Here is a 22,831-nt window from a genome sequence, read left to right as displayed (position 1 = left end):
GCACTTTCAGGAGTTGAGTGGACCTACACCCCGTCATGAATATATCTATGCATCCCTTAAGTACTCAGCATTTCCTTTATTTTGTCATCTATCTGTGTTTGCAATTATTTTTATTTTTTTATTTTTTTAAGTATAAATAACATGCAATGCAAAATGTTTTCTCGAATATGCTCAATGTAATCCTCATTGCTTGTCAGGAGCATTGACTGAATGACGGAAAACTCATGTTTTGGTGCTCATAATAGCCTTAAATAAGGATGTATTAATACGTTTTAAAGTGACATAATTGTCATCATCTAATTGTAAGTATTCTTAAAGGAGCATTTCACCGGTGGAGACATGAATCTGTATTGAAAGTGGGTCATATGTAACCGAGTAGTAACATACATTTCTAATTTGGTGCCTTCTTGACAGAGAAAAGGCAGACCGGCTGTTTCCCAATGTGAAGGCTGCAGCCTTGTTAGAACACTTCCTTGTGAGTCGCGTCCTATGGAGGATTAGGCTAGAGGGCTGGCTAGAGTGCTTCCTAGCGTTTGTAGACTTCGGGGTTTGGAACGACTTGCTAGTGTGGAAGCGCTAATGCTTCCGCTTTTTAATACTGCTCCAACCGGAAATATTTTAATATTTTAATTGTTGAAATTGTTATTGGCGACAGTAGTTTGTTTAAACACCAGCTACGTACATATTAAAACAAATCAATCCATTCAAAATATAGGCTTTCATTACGTTGCAAAAACTTTGGGAAAAAAGGTCTCTAAGCTTAATTTTTTTGCATTTACATAACGAATCTATAAAAAGCAATACAGCACAAAATAAAAAAAGCGTTCAAAAACGTAACTTGTGTGAAGCAATGTGTATTGCTTTCCATCCGCAATTTTTAAATATCCCGTGCAGCGTGTGAACGCAAAGGATTGTGGGCATTTTTGCTTGTTGAGGATCCAGCGATGTATTCTTGAAAAATCTTGGAAAGGTGCATTGGAACATTGGAATAGTACTTGTCGGAGTTCTCTGATGTAGCGTCCTTACAAAGATGGTCGTTGAGCATGCTTCCTTGAAATTGGGAAACAGCTAGTGACTTTAAGATGACAACTCCCACAATGCCAATCAGCGTTCACTCCCTGAAGGACTTAACATAACAGCCAATCAGCGTTAACTCCCTGCAGTCCTGAGTGAATCGCAGCAGGAGGAGAAAGTGATTGTTGCCGTTTTATATAAAATTATATAATATTTAATATATTATAATATATAATATCACGGCTAAAAGCTTTGTGCGCTTCCGGATGATATTATGAATCAATGACTGCGTCGGGTTCTCGGACTTCTCTGGTATCTCCACAACAACTAAAGTCCTGCATGGGTCCTGCATGGGTATCGGGTACCCGAAGGGGTGACCCGCACAATTTGGATGAAACGGGTGAAAAATAACTGTGCATGATTGGCTTGCCTTTAATGCCAGCTTTTAGGCTACCAAACAAAATCAGACTAAAAAAATCATTTTTTTTTTTACCATTGGACGTTTGTCCATGTCATAAAAGTTAGGGGCGAGACTTCTGAAGCCGTGCTTTTTTATGGGCGTCTTACGTTAATTATTGTAATCGTACGCTGGGATTGGTGTGATTCGAAAGTCTTGTGAATCTCACGTGGGTTTGTCAGATGATTCATCGTAAGATGAATCATGCGTTCAGATTTCCGCTCATTCCTACATTTGTTTGATAAATGAGGGCCCATAAGTGGCTGCAGTGTAGGCTGCCTAATTCAGGGCTTTATCAGGCAAAGATATCAATATGAGGGCTATTGCTTGCTGGATAATGGGAATATTTATTTGTTATCCTACTTTTTGATTTTCAGAAGCGACATGTCGACTGCAGCAAGTGAGAGGAACCACTTATCTTGATGTATATACGGACACATTTTTACCTGGAGAAACCGTTTCGGTGAACTGCCACCAAGGCTACTGGTTTTTCTTTAATGATCAGCAAACCCAGAAAACAATTACTTGTACAAAAAGTGGTAAATGGAATACAGCTGCAGAATGCCAAGGTAGGCAACATTATTTTCGTGCATCAATTAGTTGTAGATGTATAAATATTCTTAGGATTGTTGCCCTCATATATGAACCAACCAGATTGTCTCGATCCTTCAGCTTTGATTGGATTTGCTGTGTTTTTTTAACAATTGTAATCAAATTAAAGTAAACCAAATAAGTTTACGTAAGTGCCCAGAAATCTATATTGAGAACTATGTAGATGTCACAGAGTATGATTTGGGAAAACAATCATGAACTACTATAAATTCCCACTGAGAAACAATTGTGCTTCTTTATTCAGTGATCAGATGTCAGGATCCAAATGACCCTAATTTGAAGGAAGGGCTTCGTAGTACACGATATGGTGGCTATGCATACTACCGGTGCAAAGAAGGCTTCAGGCCAACTGATCGTGTTATAGCTAGATGCAGGGCCGTCGGACTGCGGGGACAAAGGGGACAGTTGTGGGGGGGCCCAAGGCAGAGGGGGGGCCCATGACCAAAAAAAAAAAAAAATGATCTTACCTTCCCCCCCCCCCCCCCCGTCAACAATCGCACAACCCCCCCCCTCCCCCCCCCCCCCGTCAACAATCGCTCCGGACACCCCCCCCCCCCCCCCGTCAACAATTTGGCGCAGGGGGTCCGGTATCAGTACCTATAGTATAGGGGCCCAGGATTTGGTGCTACGGCCCTGGACGTTGGATATTCGACGCATTCGAAAAATCTATTTAGCACTGGCTCTGATGAACGAATTTGTGTCTAACCAACTTAGATGTGTTATTACAAGGCCTGTCTATGTAAAGCAAAAAATGTTATACAAAAAAAACATATTTTGATTTTATATAATTTTTAATGTTGATAAATGCTTTAAAACTATTATGTGGCCTCACATTTTTTACTTACCCTTTTCAAAACACATAGGGTGAACTCAGCTAACTGCCCTACACATAACACAAAGCTTATACTCTTATAAAAAACACCCTTTGATCTTATACAATTTTTAAATGTTCAATGCTATAAATCTATTATGCGGCTTGACCTTTTGACCTATACATGTCAAAACACTTGTGATGAACTCAGCTTACTGTCCTACACATAACACAAAGCTTAATTTCTCACAAATAAAAAAACTTTGATTTTATATATTTTTTTAATGTTAAAAAAAGGCTGTAAATTTATTATGCGGCTTGACCTTTTGACCTACCCATATCAAGACACATCTGGTGTAATCAACTAAGTGCCCCACACATAACACAAAGCTTATTTTTTTTCCAAAAACCCACCTTTTGATTTTATACTATTTATTTTATGTTAAAAACAACTATAAATCTATTATGTGGCTTGACCTTTTGACCTACCCATATCAAAACACATCTGGTGAACTCAGCTAACTGCTCCACACATAAAACAAAGCTTATTTTCTCAAATAACCCACCATTTGATTTTCTAAATATTTTTTACTCTCATAAACTGCTATAAATCTATTATGCGGCTTGACCTTTTGACCTACCTTGTCTGTTCCTTTTGGGAACATGTTTGTTAAACATGTGCTTGTTTCACATAATCTTACTACTATAATAGCAGGCCTGTCGCACCAGTTACTCAAGTTGGTCAGTGATTACACCTTAGTTGATTACACCAGATGTGTTTTGATATGGGTAGATCAAAAGGTCAAGCCGCATCATAGATTTATAGCCTTTTTTAACATAAAAAAAATAGTATAAAATCAAAAGGTGGGTTTTTGGAAAAAATAAGCTTTGTGTTATGTGTGGGGCAGTTAGCTGGGTTCACCAGATGTGTTTTGATATGGGTAGGTCAAAAGGTCAAGCCGCATAATGCATTTATAGCCTTTTTTTAACATAAAAAAAATAGCATAAAATCAAAAGGTGGGTTTTTGGAAAAAATAAGCTTTGTGTTATGTGTGGGGCAGTTAGCCGAGTCCACCAGATGTGTTTTGATATGGGTAGTTCAAAAGGTGAAGCCGCATAATGCATTTATAGCCATTTTTGAACATTAAAAAAATAGTATAAAATCAAAAGGTGGATTTTTGGAAACAATAAGCTTTGTGTTATGTGTGGGGCAGTTAGCCGAGTTCACCAGATGTGTTTTGATATGGTTAGGTCAAAAGCTCAAGCCGCATAATAGATTTATAGCATTTTCTGAGAGTAAAAAATATTTATAAAATCAAAGGGTAGGTGTTCTGAGAAAATAAGCTTTGTGTTATGTGTGGGGCAGTTAGTTGAGTTCATCACAAGTGTTTTGACATGTGTAGGTCAAAAGGTCAAGCCGCATAATAGATTTATAGCATTTAACATTTAAAAATTGTATAAGATCAAAGGGTTGTTTTTTTTTGAGAATAAGCTTTGTGTTATGTGTAGGGCAGTTAGCTGAGTTCACCCTATGTGTTTTGAAAAGGTTTTCCCACAAAAAAAAGGTTAGCGCATCAAGCCTGCGCGAATCCAGCCTTTGCGCCGCTGTATAACATTCAAGTCGAGGAGGCGATTGTTGTGGTCACAGCAGTCTGCTGTGTTTCATCCTCCTGGTCTGCCACGCCCCCTGTCTGTCTCACCTCACACCTGTCCCTCATCTACAATCATGCTCACCTGGTCTTCATCCCCAATCAACTCCCTTCATAAACCCTTGGATTCCCTGGTGTCGGCGCCAGATCGTACTACGCACTACCGTGGTAACTATACGTGCCTGGCTCTAGTGTTACTTGCTACCTCGCTCTCGTACTCTAGTCTCTTGTTGTTTTTGGACCGCACCTAACTTTTGTTCCTCTGCCTGCAGGTACCCGGATCACTCACTCAAGCTCGCCCACCTCGCTCTTCCCGCGGCTCGCTCATCCACTACCTGCTTCCCACCTTGTTCAATAAACCCTTTTTGTTATCCATTCAACATCGTCTCTGTCTGCTCTTGGGTTCAGCATCGTCTAACATAACAGAGATAGCAGTTGTTTAAACTTTTAGATTCAGTAGAAATACTTTTTAATGAACAGTTAGTAATTAAATTGACCAAGGGGCTGTATTTAAAGCTACAAAAATAATAATAAAAAAAACTAACTTTCAACGCAACTCTAACGTCGCTTCAGGCGTCCACACGATCCTAACACGAAACCCCATAGGTCCGGTTTTATTTGAAACCACCCTGGGACCATGGACCTATTAAAGAACATGGTTTATTATCTGGCTAATAACATGGTTATTAAAGACTTGGTTTCATCAAAAAATCAGCTCCGGGTGGACGGGACATGTTAGATGCACTTTGGGAGATACACCTGTGGATGAGCATAGATGCGGGGCGGATTCACGAGTGTCACGTTTACTATAGGTGGATTTTGGAGGTTTACTTTCTGGTGGATGTTGATGGATATTGCACAGATGGATATTGCACAGTAATAGTTTATACTTTATGGTCGGAGTGCTAGCTTGTGGAGATTGACATGACAGGGGCGCCCAGTAACATCAATAACATTTTCACCGCACAAATGAATCCCCTTTAGCAAGTTCAGCCAATTTTAGTTATTGTACCAATGAGAAGGCAGACAATACATCTGTTATATCAACTAAACTTAAAATTTCAGTTCAGTTCATCTTTAAGGCCAGAGGGAAGAGTGCCACCTATTGGCCACCACTAGGGATGTAACGATATGACATTTTTAGTACGATACGATACAATATCAAAATTAATATCACGATATCACGATACGATATAATTTTTTTTTGAGATGGCTAAATCTAGATTGTTCCCAAAACACCCTAACCACACCCAAGGATGTTGGTCATCTTCAGATGCCTTCCTCATGTTGGAGGCATTATCTGTTGTGAAACAGACAATGTTCTCTTTTGGTATTTTCCAAGCCTGGAGAATACTGTCAATCATTTCTAAAATGTGGGCGTGGGTGTGGTCTTCCAGGAAATACATTGTTTTCAAGCAGTGGGACATCAGCTTCCAATCTGGGGAGATGTAGTGGATGGTTAAACTGATGTAGGATTCTGCTCGTCCACAGGTCTCCCTCAGACACCTTTTTCTGAACAGTCACACACACCTTTTCAAACATCTGGGGAATCTCTGAATCCGAAAAGTAAACCCGAGATGGCAGCTTGTAGCGTGGGTCCGTCTTCTGCATCAAATGCTTAAATCCAGGCTTTCAACCACTTGGAAAGGCATCATGTCCTTTGCAATAAAAAATGCCACTGCTTCATCTAATTCCTTTGCCTTTTTTGATTTGGGAGCATATTTTGCTCCCTTGGCAAAGGACTATTCTATATTAGGCTGGTTGCTTGATGGCGCACTTGAAGGACTATAGAATCTATTTTTATTTTCAGTTTTTATCATACATTCTGACATAATGAAATAAAAAAAGGATAAACGATATTTTTATTTATAAATTATTATTTTAAAAAATCTGTCTCAAAATGTATGTTTTTACAGTGCACTCTTCTCACCCCTCCCTCCCTCTCACCATCGGATGTGGGCAACGTCACCTAAGTTTGACCTAGTAATGATTCTATACTTGTGCGCAAAATGCCGGTAGTACACAAGCTAACGTAAAGTTATTGTGAACATAGTAAGGATCATTGGACATATTTATATCATCTGTCACAGATGTTCGCCAACCTTACCGTGGATTTGACGATTTTGGCATGTTCTTGTGGAAGTTTCTCACGGAGATGATATGCAATGTTGGACGTGTTTGCCGCTTTGCAAGGCACTTTTCTCTTGCAGCGTTTGCAAGTCGGCATTCCATCTACAAGAACTTTGCCGTCTTCATCCTTTAGATAGCCGGAAAATTCCCACACTGCCGACCTGGTCCGTTTTGGTGGCCTAAATAGCGGAGATGCGTCCTCTCCTTCTGCAATTTCTTGTTTGCCTGGATTCATAATTACTGACCCGTGATGAACCACTTTCTGCTCCAACAGGTAAGCTAGTTTCAATCGCTTTTTTTTCACTTTTTCTCTCCTCCAACAGGTAAGCTAGTTTCAATCGCTTTTCTTTCTCTTTTTATCTCTGCTAGCGTTTTCTCTTCTTGGCTGCTGTGTGCATAATGTTGTTGCAACGGACAGTGCAACACTGAGCTGGTTAGTGTTTACAAACAAAGGTCCACGTGAGAGGGGACCGTTGATTTTCAAGTTAGGCGTCATATTTCAGTGGTGTTGTGTCAATGCTTTATTATTATGTGTGGTGTGGGCTGCCTGGGCATACCGTGTTAAGTTGAGTGCAACGTTTTAATGACAATGTCGCTCACAGTTTCTAAGGTAAATTGAATAAACCCTTTCGAAATGGGTGTAGCTATGAATATAACTGTAAGAAAAAGTACTATGCTAATTTCTAGATAGTACATCGCTAACTTGGGCTGTTACCAATATAAACCTTGGATAACTACAATTGTAACTTGAATTAGTAGGTGTTTCTAAGAATTGGTTGCCTAATTTCCAAGGAAGTACACAATAATATCTGAGTTATTACCAACCTAAAACAGTTGAGTCGATGGGTAATAGTGGAGGTTTTACTTAGTACTTCAGCTGTCATTCCTCTGTATTTACCTTCTTATTACCAGTGGTAATTACCCAGTATTACACTATGATTTAACATATATTTACCGGGTAAATACCTAGTAATTAGGGGACTGTAAAAGGAAGGGTTACCCAAATATGTGGACCTAATGTTAGCTTTAATATTGTGGGGTCTAATATGGCAGAGAACAAATAAATCGACATCATTAAACAGACATTTAATTAGTTCTGGTTATAGGATGATAACCAGCCTGCATCTCACTGCGCAGGTTTCACTCTTCCCGTCGGTAGGTTTTATTTTTCAGGTTTGCGCATATAAAAGTAATCCTGTACTTGTCATTACTCACAAATCCCCATTTTAGTTGAAACTATTCAAGTATCTATAACCGCATAGTACAAGGCTGCTCCCCGCTAATTCCTGCTGAAAGAAACTGGCGGGTCCAAGGCTTAATTGGAAGATGAGCGAGAGTGATTTCCAAACGGCCTAACCAAAGCGTCATGTAGCCAAACGATTGCAGCAATAGTACTTGCAAGGCAAGCCAACATGGTTCAATGGGATGCAAAAGAAGGCTTTCTTGAAACGTAGACATCATAACATAGCATCATAACATAGCATCAATAGCTCGACCTCCGTTCTGAGTCGTGCGGAAAGTCTTGAGACTGTATAGCCTCTCTTTGCAAACTGGATATTTATGTTTTCTTTATATTTTATTATCGTTTTTGCCCAATTTATTTGTCCCAACTTGTTGATCAACGTGTTTCCATGTGTGCAAATCTTCTAACATAAATCCCAATTAATAATGAATGAAAAGTATATGCTGCAGTTGATTAACAGTTGGGCTTACATTGCAAAAAACAAACAAAGGATGTGTGTAGCAGTGGGACCTCAAGCATCTTTCTAATTGTGAGTGAGTTAATAGCGAGTCCTTGGATTGTTTCAGTCGATTGTTTTGTGTTAAACCTGGACAAGAGGTTGGACACACTACATAGTATTTTTGTTCTTGGTTAATTTCCAATAAAAAAAAATACTCATCATAGATGAGAGTATTAAATGCCCTTTACGTTGGATTTTGAAGAGATTATGTGATTAATTTGCGATTAATCACGATTAACTATGGACAATGAAATTAATACTTTAATAGGTTCACAGCAGCAGTAATATTTTTACTATGTGATGCCATTTTTTAAGATGAACTGGGACATTTAACTCAATGGAGTTTTGTGGTTGAGGTAGACTAAACAAGTGTAGGTATGCAAGTGTATAAGACTGCTAAGCACTGTTCATGAACACATTTCACTTCAGAATCACTCCAGAGTGGATGGTGTATTTCTCCTCACCACTGATTGATATGGCAATTAATGTTATTGATGGCAAGTAGGCTAATCCAGGCTTGATATTAGCAACAGTCCAATGTTCTCCTATAAATAATGCATTATGCAAATGTCGGATTGGTATGAATGTATTATACTTCATGTGTGTCCTACATAATGTATGATTGCATTATTGCAAACTTGAAGCTCAATGATTGCTTTAAAACTAGACTGTTCACGCAAATACAAGGTCTCAGTTTCTCTATAAACATGACACATCTACCAAGTAGATGTCTACCAAGTTTGACTGCCATCAATCAGCAAAGGACGCTGATCGGCTGAGAGAGTCTACTTGTCGTTCTTATGCACAGATTTGACATGTTGAACCTCGAAGACGGCTTGAGACTTCGACTGGAGACCTTCTACAACCTGACCATTCACGTCCACACGGGAACGCTCTGAAACTAAGTAGGTAGATGCTTTTCCTCATAACTTCCCTTCCCCTCTGTAGATATTAGTGCTACGGAGCAGCATGGTGTAGTTTACCAAGGAAATGGAGATCTGAGGCAGCTAATAGACCTCTCTGTGTGGGCTCATTTTCACATTGTTTGATAAGGGTACTCTGCATAACGAACGTCTTCCCTGGGTCAGAATGACCTTGTGGCGTTTCAGGCATTGATCAGCCTCCATCGACTCATCTGCTCCGATATCTCTGAAAGCCATTTATCATAGGCAGGGCTGTAGCCTGCCTCCGTTTCGTAACTGGCAGGAAATCGATTTAATCGAATCGGTTAATACACCGTCAGGTTGCAGCAGGAATAAACACGTGACACCATCTTAAACTTTGTTTAGGATGGACTCATATAGAAGAGAGAGAGAGAAAAAGATGGAAAGAAAGTAGGAAAGTGTGTTTGTGTGTGTGTGAGTATGTTTCTGTCTGTGTGTGTGTTTGTGCATGTGTGTGTGCGTGTGTGTGTGAGCGTGTGTGTGTGTGTGTGTGTGTGCGCATGTGTGTCTGTGTGTGAGTGTGTGTCTGTATGTGTGTGTGTGTGCGTGCAGGTGCGAGTGTATGTGTGAGGGGAGAGTGGGACGTCACGCGATGCCAGATGGGTGAGTCATCGATGCCTATCACGCAGCTCGCCTGTCAATCATATTACTCTAGAGATTGCTGGGGAAAGAAATGCAATGCAAAAGGAAGTCCTCTCACTGCCCTCTGAAATCAAGATGAATAAATAAAAAAATAAATGAATGGGAGCGCGATACATTTTAAACATACTAGGGGGCTGGCTTGGGGAGTCTGTTTCCACAGAGGAGAAAAGGTGTCACTAGAAGAGATCGTGTATAGATTTTTTGCTTATTATATTTTAGAATTCTCTTTGCCTGCAGCGTTTCCTGGCCTGGTGGTACCGCAGAAGACTATATATAAGCCCCGGCCCCGCGTGACCGACTTTGAGTCAACGATGTGGCTCTGCGTTTGTTGTGAACCACCTACAGGGCTGCTGAGTGCGTTCACTGTAATGACGCAGCATCCATGATGACCAGGCCTTGGGCTGAGACTGTACTCCCAGGGGTGATGGGAGGCAGGGTTATACTTTCTGTAGTGTATTTAAGGTTCAGAAGGCTGTGCTTCTCAGGTTGTGCTTGAATAACTATTCACACAGCTGTGTGTTTTTTACATGCTGACCGTGTGTGTGTGTGTGGGGGTGCAGGCCTTTGTGAGAGCGAGAGAGAGAGAGTCTGCATGCATGGAGTGTGTGTAATTGGGGGTGCAGGGGCTTATAGCATGCAGCAGGATTGTGGCTGACACCTGGGAGCGAGGCCCATGTACTAACATGTCATTGGCAATCCCAGTTTACCGAACTCACAGGGAGACAAAGTCAATAACCCACTAATGGACAGGAAATCTAAGACAAGTTCCCCTTGGCTGCAGCCACCTGCCCACAACACTGGGAGGAAAGGGAGATAGAGTGAAACACAGAAAAGAATGCCTACTCTGTTAATACGTAATAACAGCAGTTATATACTGCTGCAGCTCATTTGCATAAATATAATGAACACACAACAGTGGCCATTTATTTTGGATCAAATGTGTTGCCTTAAGGGGACCACAGGACTGGGTCTGTTCAACTCAGCCCCGTGCAGCGGTGTTGATTCCACATCCCAGATGGGGGGTCATCATTCATCATTGATTCCTCCACACCCACACCCTCACCTGCACCCACACACACACACACACACACACACACAAACACATAAACACCGACACCTGCAGTCACACATACCCAACCCTAACCCACACCCACACCCACACACAGAGAAAAACACACACACAACCAAGCCAGCCTAAATGTCACCATTTATCTACTGTTTTCTGGTATCGGTGATTGATGATCGAACGGAGATGGAACGTTTACAGTGTAGCCAATGTGGGGGTGGGAGTGATAATCGGAGCTGAACACAACAGTGCGGTGAAGCTCCCTCGCTGGTCGCCTCGGCGGGTGTAATGGATGCTATAGATGGGTGCCGCCGGGCCGCTCCTCCATTACAGCCCAGCTCACTGTACTGTGCTGTGGGATGCAGCGAATCAAATTACCTCTCGAGAGGGAAGGGCTGCTCCCTGCGACTTACACCTATTCTTCATCTCTCTCTCTCTCTCTCTCTCTCTCTCTCTCTCTCTCTCTCTCTCTCTCTCTCTCTCTCTCTCTCTCTCTCTCTCTCTCTCTCTCTCTCTCTCTCTCTCTCTCTCTTCCATTTGCTGCCCTCCAGACCTCCTCCCCCCCTACCTCCTCCAGTATCCCCCTCTCTCACGCACACACACACAACCAAACACACACGTACATATGCTCAGGTGCACACTCACACACACACACACACACACTTTTGGGCACCCAGAGAGAAAAGTATGAGGGAGAGAGGCACGGAAGTGCAGTGATCCTTTGAGATCTCATAAATTCCACTGTATTCATAATACCTCATGCCCTGGAAAAAGTGCTGGGGAGTGCATTTGCCGAGTCCATAAGTCATAACATTGTCACCGCGGCGAGGAGAGGTGATATACGAGGAAGGCGTCGGGTTTTCAACCCTGTTTCCGAGGGGAGAGGTGGGGGTGTGCTTTTCGCCGGATAGGTGCGGAGCCTAATTTCTTCCATTGGCCCTTAATGTGTTTTAAATGCAGCCCCCCTGACGTATTACGCTGTCAGCCAGAACGAGTATAATACAACAGACTGGGGCCGAAAAAAAGGTGGCAGAGATGGATTGGTAGAGAGGGTTGGAGCGGGGGGGCGGTGTTTCTGTGTGTGTGTGTGTGTGTGTGTGTGTGTGTGTGTGTGTGTGTGTGTGTGTGTGTGTGTGTGTGTGTGTGTGTGTGTGTGTGTGTGTGTGTGCGCATGTGTTTGTGTGTTTGTGTTTTTTTTTTTTTGTGTGTGGGTGCGTGCACCCCAATCATATATGTATATATATATTGACAAGGGACACCGCCTGAGACAGGGATACGAAGGAGGACTGTAAAGCTGGAATGCACTGGCCTCCTTCATCCCCTTCCTCCACCCTCTCGCTACCCTCCTCCCCGCCTCTACACCCCAAGCCCCCTTCCGTCACCGGTAATATGCTGTGTCTTTTCTATTTTTTTCTGTGAGGCTGTGGCCCCAGCGTTTGACATAACAACACAAAGTGACCCCATAGACAATTTATGCCCTGTATAGGAAGCGGAGGCAGATAAATTTGCTGAAGGCACTCGCTGTTCATTGCAGCCCGTTATTAATTGTCTGTATATTTTTTTATATGCTTTTGAAGACGTATTGTAGTTAGTACACGGCCATATATCATGGGGCATGTGCCATAATGTGATCTGCAGACACTTTGTTTAAACCTGGAGAGGATTTATGATGCATGCCTCTGTCCTCTAAAAAATCCCCAGGGAAAGGTGCAAAGGCTTCTGGGTAACTTTTACAATCGGTGGAATTCGTGTTAGACATGGGGGCATGCTCTGTACACTTTGTGTTCCAATTAAAAAAGGGGGGTGGGTAATAACTAAGTACTTCAAAGTACCGTATTTCAGAATGAATCTAAGGCACTAGTACCTTACAAGAGTATTTCCATTTCCAGTTGTACTTCACCTTATTTACAAGCAAGTACCGACCATTTCACACTACCCCAGTTGGTAGCTGCTGTTGCAAGTACCGGATAGTTCTCAACATTGATTGATACTGAATTTATAAAATAGGAGATATTCAAGACTTCTGTGCCTTCGAACTTACTGTACTGTAGGATAAACAGGTTGGCAAATGAACTGTGTGGCTGAAATATTTTTGCATAACCCTTTAGAGATCAACATTGTCACGTTGCAAAACAAGTATGTCATTGTACTTCCTTAAAATGTACATTTCATCAAATAATTGTCTACAGTACAATATTTTTTCAGTGTCACGTAACAATGACAACTGCCACCACAACTTGGAATCCATGTGAGTCCAACGATCCTCCCCGATTATCTCCACAAACACACAGAGAGCAAACACCCCCCTGTAGCAGCGGGCCAATGTTGTTACATTAGCTTATCTAGGCCTGTAATGACTTGGACCTCTGCCATTGCTCCATTTATCATCTATTTTGTGATGCCGTTGGCACCATTTTATGCATATTCAGCCAGTGCCATGCATTGAAACAATAGGGGGATATGATAATGTTTGACTAATAATTCCAAACCTTGTGCTTTACTATTTAACATATACAATACAGTAATAATAACCGCAAACTCTCAAAATATATTCTTGACCGTCGATACCTCCCTGATTAATTACCATGCGTCAACTAAATCCTGCTCTGGAAATGTAAACCGCCAGCAAACGGGGGGGAAAAATGTGTTGTCACGGTAACAGTACATTTTCACCGTTCCTCTCGTTTAATCTTCAGAGTCGTCCGCCAAAGGGGAGAGTCTGCCATCTTCAAGAAGAATCCATCTTTTAAGTGCTCCCCCATTCTCGCACCTTCCAGTCATTTATTATCTCTTCTTTGAGCCCGATAGTCCTCGGGCAGCCCTGACCAATCAGCACCAAGCAGATGGAACATCGCGGCGTGTCAAGGTTTTTGTTTCCAAAAATGTCTGTTCCTCCCTGTTTTTTTATACAACTCAGGCCACAGGGGACTTTCTCCACCCAGAATAACCCTCAGTGTACTCTATTCACTTGCACATACGCACATGCGCGCTCACAGACTAACCCCTCTGCATAGAAAAACTTCCCCTGCATTCTGCAAACACACACATAATCCACATGTTCTGTTTGTGGTGTCTGTGTGTGTGTGTGTGTGTGTGTGTGTGTGTGTGTGTGTGTGTGTGTGTGTGTGTGTGTGTGTGTGTGTGTGCTTTTATTATTTATTTGGATTCTTTTTTTTTTTAATTTGTTGCTGTGTGCGTGGCTCGGAATGTGATTTTCCCTTATCTTTTTGTAATTGTTTGTGCTTGTTGTGTCTGTGTGTGTGTGTGGCTATCTATGTTTGTTCAAACTTGTATTTTATTGTATTCTTTTTTATCTCTGGGCTGAATTTGGCCATATATTTGTAGATGTATGGGGGCGGGGTCACGATCTGATTCATGTGGGTGTTAGTCTGTGTAGGTACGTGCGTCACTGTGCGTGCATGTGTGTTGCATGTGTGTGTGTTTGTGTGTTGAGTGAAAGGGCTGCTGGGCTCAGGCTAAAGGTCTACCATCAGCTAATTGTCTTATTTCTCCTCTGTCTCAGTGCTGGCCGGGGATAAATAGACCCTTCCCTGTACCAGTCTCGCCACGCCAAGAACTTGGTGCCAATGAAAAGGTCACAACGGCTGAGAAGCAAATAACGTAAAAAGGACTTCACAGGATTATCTAAGGGGCTTTAACAATGATTACAATCTATTTTCCATTTCCAAGCTCCCTAATCCCAACCTCTCGCTCCCCATCTCTTTCTCAATACCCAACTCTCTCTCTCACCTCCACTTTTTCTCTCTCGTTCGCTCCTCCTCCTTCTCTCTCTCTCTCTCTCTCTCTCTCTCTCTCTCTCTCTCTCCTTCCCTAAAATGAAAGTAATTCATTCACATCTTATCTTCATCTCCAAAATGCAGCCAATCCAATTTGACAGCTATCAATATATTCAAAAAGTCTAATAAATAAAGAAAATATGATCAGAGAGGGCCCCACTCGAGGGGAACCACCTGCAGACCTTCACCTCCCACCCCTCCCGGACCAGCTAGCTGGACTTGAATCCTTCAGCTGGATGGTGCTGGCTTGTTACTGGCCGCAGTTGAATTCCTAGCATCCCACTGTCAAGTACTGTAGACTGACAATTGCAATGATTGATGACCAGCTGGCTGTGAAAGAGGTGGTGGGACGTGTTTAACTCTTTCACCACTGGTGCATGGTGGGGTATGTTTGAAACCAAATGTGCAACCAACTCATAATAACCCAACTCATAAGGAACATGAGTTGAGTGGACCATAGGTGTATCGCTGTCCAGATGTTTTTTTCTTTTTTCTTTTTATCATCTATTTTTTCTCCTTGCAATCGTGGTCGTTTTCAGTGTTTTTCTCAAGCCTAAGGCTACAGAGTTTTCTGACTTTGTATGGAATCGATGTCCTTGTCCATGCATGCTTGTGTATGGATGACGAGCAGTGTATGCGTTTGTCTCTGTGGAGCACACTGTGCCAGCTTGTGGGTTAAGGATGGGGTGTGTGAATGCTTTCGAAGCTTAGTCGTGCGTCCGTCTGTATTTGTGTGTAAAATAGGAATTTCTGTCCCGAGATCAATGTTGGCGTATTACTCATCATTTCCCGCCTCCAACTCCTTGTTTCCTTACACCTTTGGAATCCTCATCCCTCCCGGTTAGGGTTGAAGGTTGTGGTAAAAGCATGTGAACAAATAGCGCTGTTACTTATCTCATTAACCATAAATACATCTGCAGGCAGAAACACGCGGTGGTTTTCAGAGGTTTGTCTCCCCCCACCCCCGGTTTATTGCTAATGCTGGAGCCATTTCTGTGAACATCGGGGCACGGCAGGTTTTTTTTTAATCTCAAGGCAATTTGGATTTTCCGTCTTTTTTTTGTATTCATCAAAATTGCATTCCATGTGCGGTGAATGGTGCTATCTGTAGCTGCAGGCTGCGTTCTGCAGAGCCACTGTTGGCCTACAGCAGGCGACGTGTACGCTGAATGACAATAGCCTGCATGATCACTTTCCTCTCCTCACTAACTGTCACCGGTTGTCTATCAGCCAGATGCAAACAGACATAACCATTAAAGCGGCTTCTGGCCCGCCTATTTCGTGAGAACCATGTGAGACTATATGAAATTAATTGTGTACCTCCCTTTCATTTGTCATGCCTTGTTTTCCCCCTCTTGCCTGAAGCAGCCTCATTGCTGCTCTTGTTGATAATCCAGTTACCTGGTGCCGTCATGGTATTCTATGTTGGGGAGAAATAAATAATGTAAAGAAATTAATGTCATGCTACGGCAGTGGCTCTTCCATTTGTGTGTTTTGGGTTGAATGGAGACACAATCTCTCTCTCTCTCTCTCTCATCTCTCAAGGTTCCCGCGGGTCCTTAAAAAGTTTACTTTTTTCGTGTGAAACTTAAGGCCATAAAATAGTCCTGCTCTAGGTAAATTTGCTCTAGGTATTACATTTTGCAGAGGGTTTTTTACGACTATAGGGGAAATTTCGCACAAAACAAATCACGTAGTGTGTCTATTAATTACGGCCTTTTCAGGAGTTTTACGTTACGTTAACACTGTAAAAAAAAAAAAATGAGAACTCAAAATTACAAGGCAACTTACTGCAATCAATTTTTGAGTTTTGAGCCCATGAAAAGATCATTTTCCTCTTATGACAAACTTGAAAGTTAGAGTTATACCAACTAAGATTTTTATATTTTACAAAAACTCAAGAAAATAAGTCAGGGGTGTTAACTTAATATTTCAAATTAAGGCTAATATTATTTAAAAAAAAAAACATTTCAAACAATGCAAACAAGTTTTAAGTTCACTTATTAAAATTAATAATTGGAAACTTCCATTTTACATTTCTGAATACCAGACAGCAATAGAACAAGCAACATGTAGCTAGTTCAGCAGCAGAGAAATCGCTGTCTAATGCAGCATACCAAAGTGCAGAACAAGTTTGACATTATGGTCAAACTTGTTCTGCACGAGACGGGAGTCCAGGTTAAACGGTGATGCAACTCTCATGCCTCATACACCGCACGATCCCAAGAGCTGCCTTTATTTAACACCACCACCACAACACACAGCGCACCGCACACCCAACCAACGGACATGCAAGTCTCGGTAACGGTGGCGGCAACACTACGCACAATGAAACAACACACAAACAATAAAGACCCCAAACCCGTTAACCCCACTTAACCTAACAGAAACAAATTGACAAAAGGCAATAAACCCCTTTTTCCCAACCGGCATCACGAATACCCAGACTCCCCGGGGGGTAGGAGTCGCCACAATATTTACCATCTGCAAATTCCGTTAGGAAAACCCCGTATTTTCCAAAGTGTCGAAATGCGCATGTGCACCGTAGTTGGCCCAGCCTCAGACAGAGTCTGACTTAAAACCCGTGTGTCTTGATTACAAAGATACTACAGTGAGCCCAACTCTTGACCCAAAACTCAACATTGTTGGTTGAACTAAATTGCATTGCACAGTTGACATGAATACTTAATGTTTTATATTCATTTTACTCAGAAATCATAATGAAACCAACAATTTTAAGTTTTCGTTTTTACAGTGAACGTTGACATCAGTCATAAGGCTAACTGGCTGGCGGCACTTTTAGCTAGTGACGGTTGACATCATTAGGCCAACTTGCGCTACTTTCAGGATGGGACGGTGCAAATTCAATGAGAAATGGTTTGAGGAGGATAAGTTTCGGGGGTGCTTGGACAAGGCAGGTGACTACGAGGCAAGGTGTCATTATGCCGAAGGTGGGAATACTAGGGGACCATGGGAGCAAAAAGCTCTTGAGTCCAACATGAGGTCGCAGAAACATTTCCGATACTCCGCGGCAGCTAGCGGGACTACACAGATGCCCGTATTATTTGAAAGAAGTGGACCGAAAAGTTCAGCATCCATGGCTAGTACTTCACATCAGACGGCGTAACCAGCTTTGTGTCGCCACCAGAAACCCAGAAGGCAGAGGTATTGTTGGGTTCTCCACACGGTGAGCAGACATAATTTCTTCCAATCGTAACGAGGACATTAGTAGCGTCTTGGCTGCAATGTTCCCAGATTCAGAGTTTGCGAAGTCGTTCACCTGTGGGTGAAAACAAGCGGCCTATCTTGCCAAATACGGCATTGCATCTTTCATAAAAAGAGAGCTGTCATGCAGCTTAAACGATAAACAGTACTTCCTCATGTTCGACGTGAGCAGGGCCGTAGCACCAAATCCTGGGCCCCTATACTATAGGTACTGATGGGGCCCCCCTGCGCCAGGTTGTTGACGGGGGGGGGGGGGGGGGGGGGGGTCCGGAGCGATTGTTGACGGGGGGGGGGGGGTCCGTAGCCATTGTTGACGGGGGGGGGGGGTGGGGGGGTCCGGAGCCATTGTTGACAGGGGGCTCCGGACCCCGGAGCCCCCCGGGGGGGCCCATGACGAAAAACAATTTTTTTTTTTTTTTTTTCGTCATGGGCCCCCCCTCTGCCTTGGGCCCCCCCACAACTGTCCCCTTTGTCCCCGCAGTCCGACGGCCCTGGACGTGAGTATGAACAAAACCACTAAAAGCAAACAGATGGATATCCATGTGAGGTACTGGACCAAGGACGACACAGACAGCCATGTCATATTGTGGTACTATGGATCACAGTTCATGCTGGATCATTTTAATGTAAGTATTCTACAGTAAACTAATTAAATTGTGTGTGTGTAGGGCTTTGACTATTGCCCAAAAATCATATTCGAAGTTTGTTTGTTTATTAATATTAATATTCAAATATATTCGAATATTTATTAATAATATTTTTGACCATTAAATTCCTTCAGTTATAGCTGGTTCAGACTACACTTCACTGCACTACGCTGAGTAGGAGTAACTACTGCATAAATTAATGTGATCAATAACAAGAAGAATGCTAATAAAGAAAACGATAGAAAATGGAGCAATCATCTATCTTAATTCACCATTTACAAAAGAAGAGGTACAGGCCACAATTAATTTAATGCCTACAAATAAAAGCCCAGGACCAGACGGTTTTTCGAATGAGTTTTACAGAGGGTTTTGGACTGAACTTCACCCCATTTTTTTTGGCATACATTTCAGTATTGCACAAAAGTGGCAAAGACCCTTTAAAGTGTTCGTCATATAGACCTATTTAGCCTTTTGGACCAATGATTTCCAAAATTATGACTAAACTACTAGCAAAAAGGTTAGAAGACATTTTACCTAAATTGAATTAATCCAGATCAAGCAGGGGTTTTATAAAGGGGAGGTATTCTGCTGACAATATAAGGAGACTCTTGAATGTAATAAACCATTTTTGACACTGGTCGGAAACCCTCTCTGCTCCTTGCACTGGCCCGGAGAAGGCCATACGACCGTGTCGAATGGAACTTTCATTTTCGCTATTCTTGAAAAACTCAATATGGACAGAATTTTATAGCGTGGATTAAATCAATTTATAATAACCCCAAAGCCGCTATTATTACAAATGGGACTTCGTCAGACTTCTTTGTATTAAGAAGAGGAACAAGACAAGGGTGTCCTTTGTCAAGTTTGTTGTTTTTGATCATAGTTGAATTGTTGGCATCATGTATATGAGACAATAGTGATATTAAAGGACTGAAAATCAATAACGAGGAACATAAAATATCCTTATTTGCAGATGATATAATTGTATGCATAAAAGAACCAGAACAGTCGTTAACATACTTATATAATGAAATTCAACAATTTGGAAAATACTCAGGATATAAAATAAATTTCAACAAATCTAATCCCTGTCTCTTGCACATGATGCCAACACAAACAATGCTCGGCTCATGTCCTTTTAACTGGACTCCCGAAGGGCTTTAAATACTTGGGAATAAGCATTACACCGCAGCTGGAGAACTTGCAGGGGTTTTTCTAGAAAAAAAAAGTAGCAGGGAGCAGACCCCTGCGCAAAGCCGAGGGAGCAACGCGACCTAGGCGGGGGATGGTGTGGAAGGGGGGTCAAAGGCGCGAAGCCTTTGAAAAAATAATGATTAAATGGTACATTCTGAGGCTATCTTAGAGAGAAATTCTAGCTCTTGTGGTCATCCTGAAAAACTAAAATACTATCAACTTTTGGTAGACTTGTACAACTTTACCCTGTAAATAAACACGACAAATTTCAAAAATATTGGCTAAACTTTTATTAAGTAGGACAAATCACAACAGCAGCCGTCTGTTCCTGAGACTGCCCCAACGGCTCACTGCCTTGTCAAAATCAAATTGATCAATTGCAGGCCCCTCAATACTGATCCTGAGGAGGTGGTTCAGGGTAGCGTTAGTCATGGTAGACCTACTGTGCCATGCCTCTATGGACCAAGTTTTGGGGCTCTAGAGTCAATAATGGCGACGCTATAGAAATGTTACTATTGTTGTCGTTTTCAGTTTTGCACTTTGCAGACGGTCCCTAAGCTCGCGGCTGAAAGCCGACTGCTCGTAGAAGCCAATGCAATTCAGTTTTGCACTTTGCAGACGGTCCCTAAGCTCGCGGATGAAAGCCGACTGCTCGTAGAAGCCAATGCAATTCACCGTTCGCTAAAGACGGCTCGTTTGGATGAAAACTATGTTGTAGCTGGTTCTCTGGGTTACTACACTTTTATTGGGCTAATTCGGCCGTGCAGCTGCCATTTAGTTCCCTGCTACGGGTTCCCTGGTAACAGGGAACCCTGTTCGACTGTTCGTTTTGCTCTCGCAAAACTCTTGATCAACACTCAGCATTAGTTTATTTCTGTCGTTCATTGAAACCGCTTTGTGCAGAGAGAACTGGAATGGTCTTGTATACTTGCTTAGCATCTTAGCGCCTAGACCAAAAACCCATTCAAATACATAGTAGCTAGCTAGCTTGCTGCTAATAACTTTAACGTTAGCATGTCGACTCGGTCTGGGAAACTCCAATTCGGATCGGAATATTTTTGGAGTAATTATAAGTTATTTGAGGATCAGACACATTGTCAGGTGGTGGTGTTGGGATATTTTCGCGGAGAAAAGATCGTTTTGAGAAATAGTGTATGTTGTACAGCAGCATGTAAGTACAGATCCAAGTCTGACAGGTTCAGTGGGCATTTCGGTAGGATGGCGCACGCCGGGAGTATCGGGGCGCAGCGCCCCTGTTCCCTTGTTTAGAAAAAACCCTGACTTGTATAAAGAAAATTACTGTCCCCTTATAGAAAAGATAAAAAACGATCTGTGTAAATGGTCCACACTTCCTCTATCCCTATTAGGAAGAGTATATGTGATAAAAGTGAACGTCCTTCCAAGATAAAATTTTATTTTTCAAATGTTACCGTGTTACCTATCTACAGAATTTTTTAATGCTTTAAATAGACATATTTCTAAATTTATTTGGTGCAACAAGATGCAAAGGATAAAACTACTGACTCTTATGAAGCCGGAGTCCATGGGGGGTCTCGGTCTTCCCAATTTTCAATATTATTTTTGGTCAGCTCAGTTACGAAATGTAGTGACATGGTCACTGGGAAGACAGGACTCACAATGGATTCAAATGGAAGCCAAATTAGTCGACCCTTTACCTTTGGACTCTCTCATATTTATAAAACAATTTACCAGAATAAAGGACATAGGTGACTGTTTCACTATTGTTAATACACTTCGAGCTTGGAAGGACAGTTCAAAAGAACTTGGTATTACCAATTATACTTCCACATTTTCTCCTATGTATCGTAACCCAGATCTATACAAAGACCTAGCGTCGATTAATATACAAAAATGGGCTCAGTTGGGAATAAAGCAATTCAAGGACTTGTTTCACAGAAAAATATGCAGTTGAAATCCTTTATAGAGTTAAGAATAGAATATGGCATTCCAAATACAGATTTCTTTAAAGGGACACTGTGTAAAAATTACTCCCATCTAGTGGTACAATTGGATATTGCATTCAAACTAATAGTGCTCGCTTGTTCAAAAACTACGGTGGGCAGTATGTGCCAAGAAGCTGTGTCATGACATCCAATACTACCTCATCGAGTCATTCGAGTGATGAGGTTCTTTATTTCAAACAAATTTCAAACTGCATTGAATCATTACTCATACATCATTAGTGTAAGCTAATGATGTATGACAAATGCGGAATGTTATACAGTCACTCAGAAGAGAAAACATGCTAAGATCTGGGGCCGTATTCACAAAGGATCTTAGGGCTAAAAGTAGGTCCTAACTGGCGAATTTAGGAGTAGCTCCTAAAAATAATGGGCGTGTCACTCTTAAATTTAGGACTCCTAACTTTTTTCACTAAGAGCAATTCACAAAGTATTTTAGGCCTAAAAGTAGCACCTAAGTCTAGGAGAGCTTAAAAGTCCTCAAGAGGACTCCTAACTCAGTAAGACCTATTCACAAAGAATCGTAAAATGCCTGCGAGACGAAATGTTAGGGTATTAAACTTGGTGTGGAGTTAGTGCGCGATGCAATAACATCCCAGACTAACAGTAATAATCCGATTAGTCCCGAAATAAAATGTTTGGTCACACTGGTGCTATTGACGGGACGCACATAAAAATAATTGCGCCATCAAAAGACGAGGACGTGTTCGTCAATAGGAAGAAAGTGCATTCCATCAACACGCAGGTTGTTTTTGATGCAAATTTTAACATAGCCTACTGGATGTTGTTGCAAAGTGGGCTGGATCTTCAGCTACCCATGATTCGCGCATTTTAATGATGAGCGGTCTGAGGCAGCTTTTTGAGATGTACCAGTTGGGTGTCACTTGCTGGGTGACAATCCATGCAAGATGTGGCTCTA

At 41.9% G+C, this 22,831-nt stretch overlaps 1 protein-coding gene and 1 long non-coding RNA gene across 2 annotated transcripts in view; both read left to right on the top strand.

Annotated features, from left to right (window-relative positions):
* The window catches only part of LOC115555039 (complement factor H), a 279,134-nt gene that overhangs the window by 5,648 nt on the left and 250,655 nt on the right, over positions 1–22,831 (top strand). The window contains exon 3 of the mRNA XM_030371718.1: positions 1,849–2,040. Within this exon, the coding sequence (XP_030227578.1) occupies positions 1,849–2,040 (192 nt within the window). The remainder of the gene's footprint in view (positions 1–1,848; positions 2,041–22,831) is intronic.
* LOC115556346 (uncharacterized) lies at positions 6,518–18,710 on the top strand. The gene is made up of 3 exons (XR_003978970.1): positions 6,518–6,947; positions 9,224–9,320; positions 18,571–18,710. It is a non-coding gene; the product is annotated as an uncharacterized LOC115556346 (long non-coding RNA).

The sequence above is a fragment of the Gadus morhua genome, chromosome 12 (genome assembly GCF_902167405.1).
Source record: "Gadus morhua chromosome 12, gadMor3.0, whole genome shotgun sequence".
In the NCBI taxonomy this organism is placed as follows: Eukaryota; Metazoa; Chordata; class Actinopteri; order Gadiformes; family Gadidae; genus Gadus; species Gadus morhua.
This window is presented reverse-complemented; position numbering and strand designations above follow the sequence as displayed.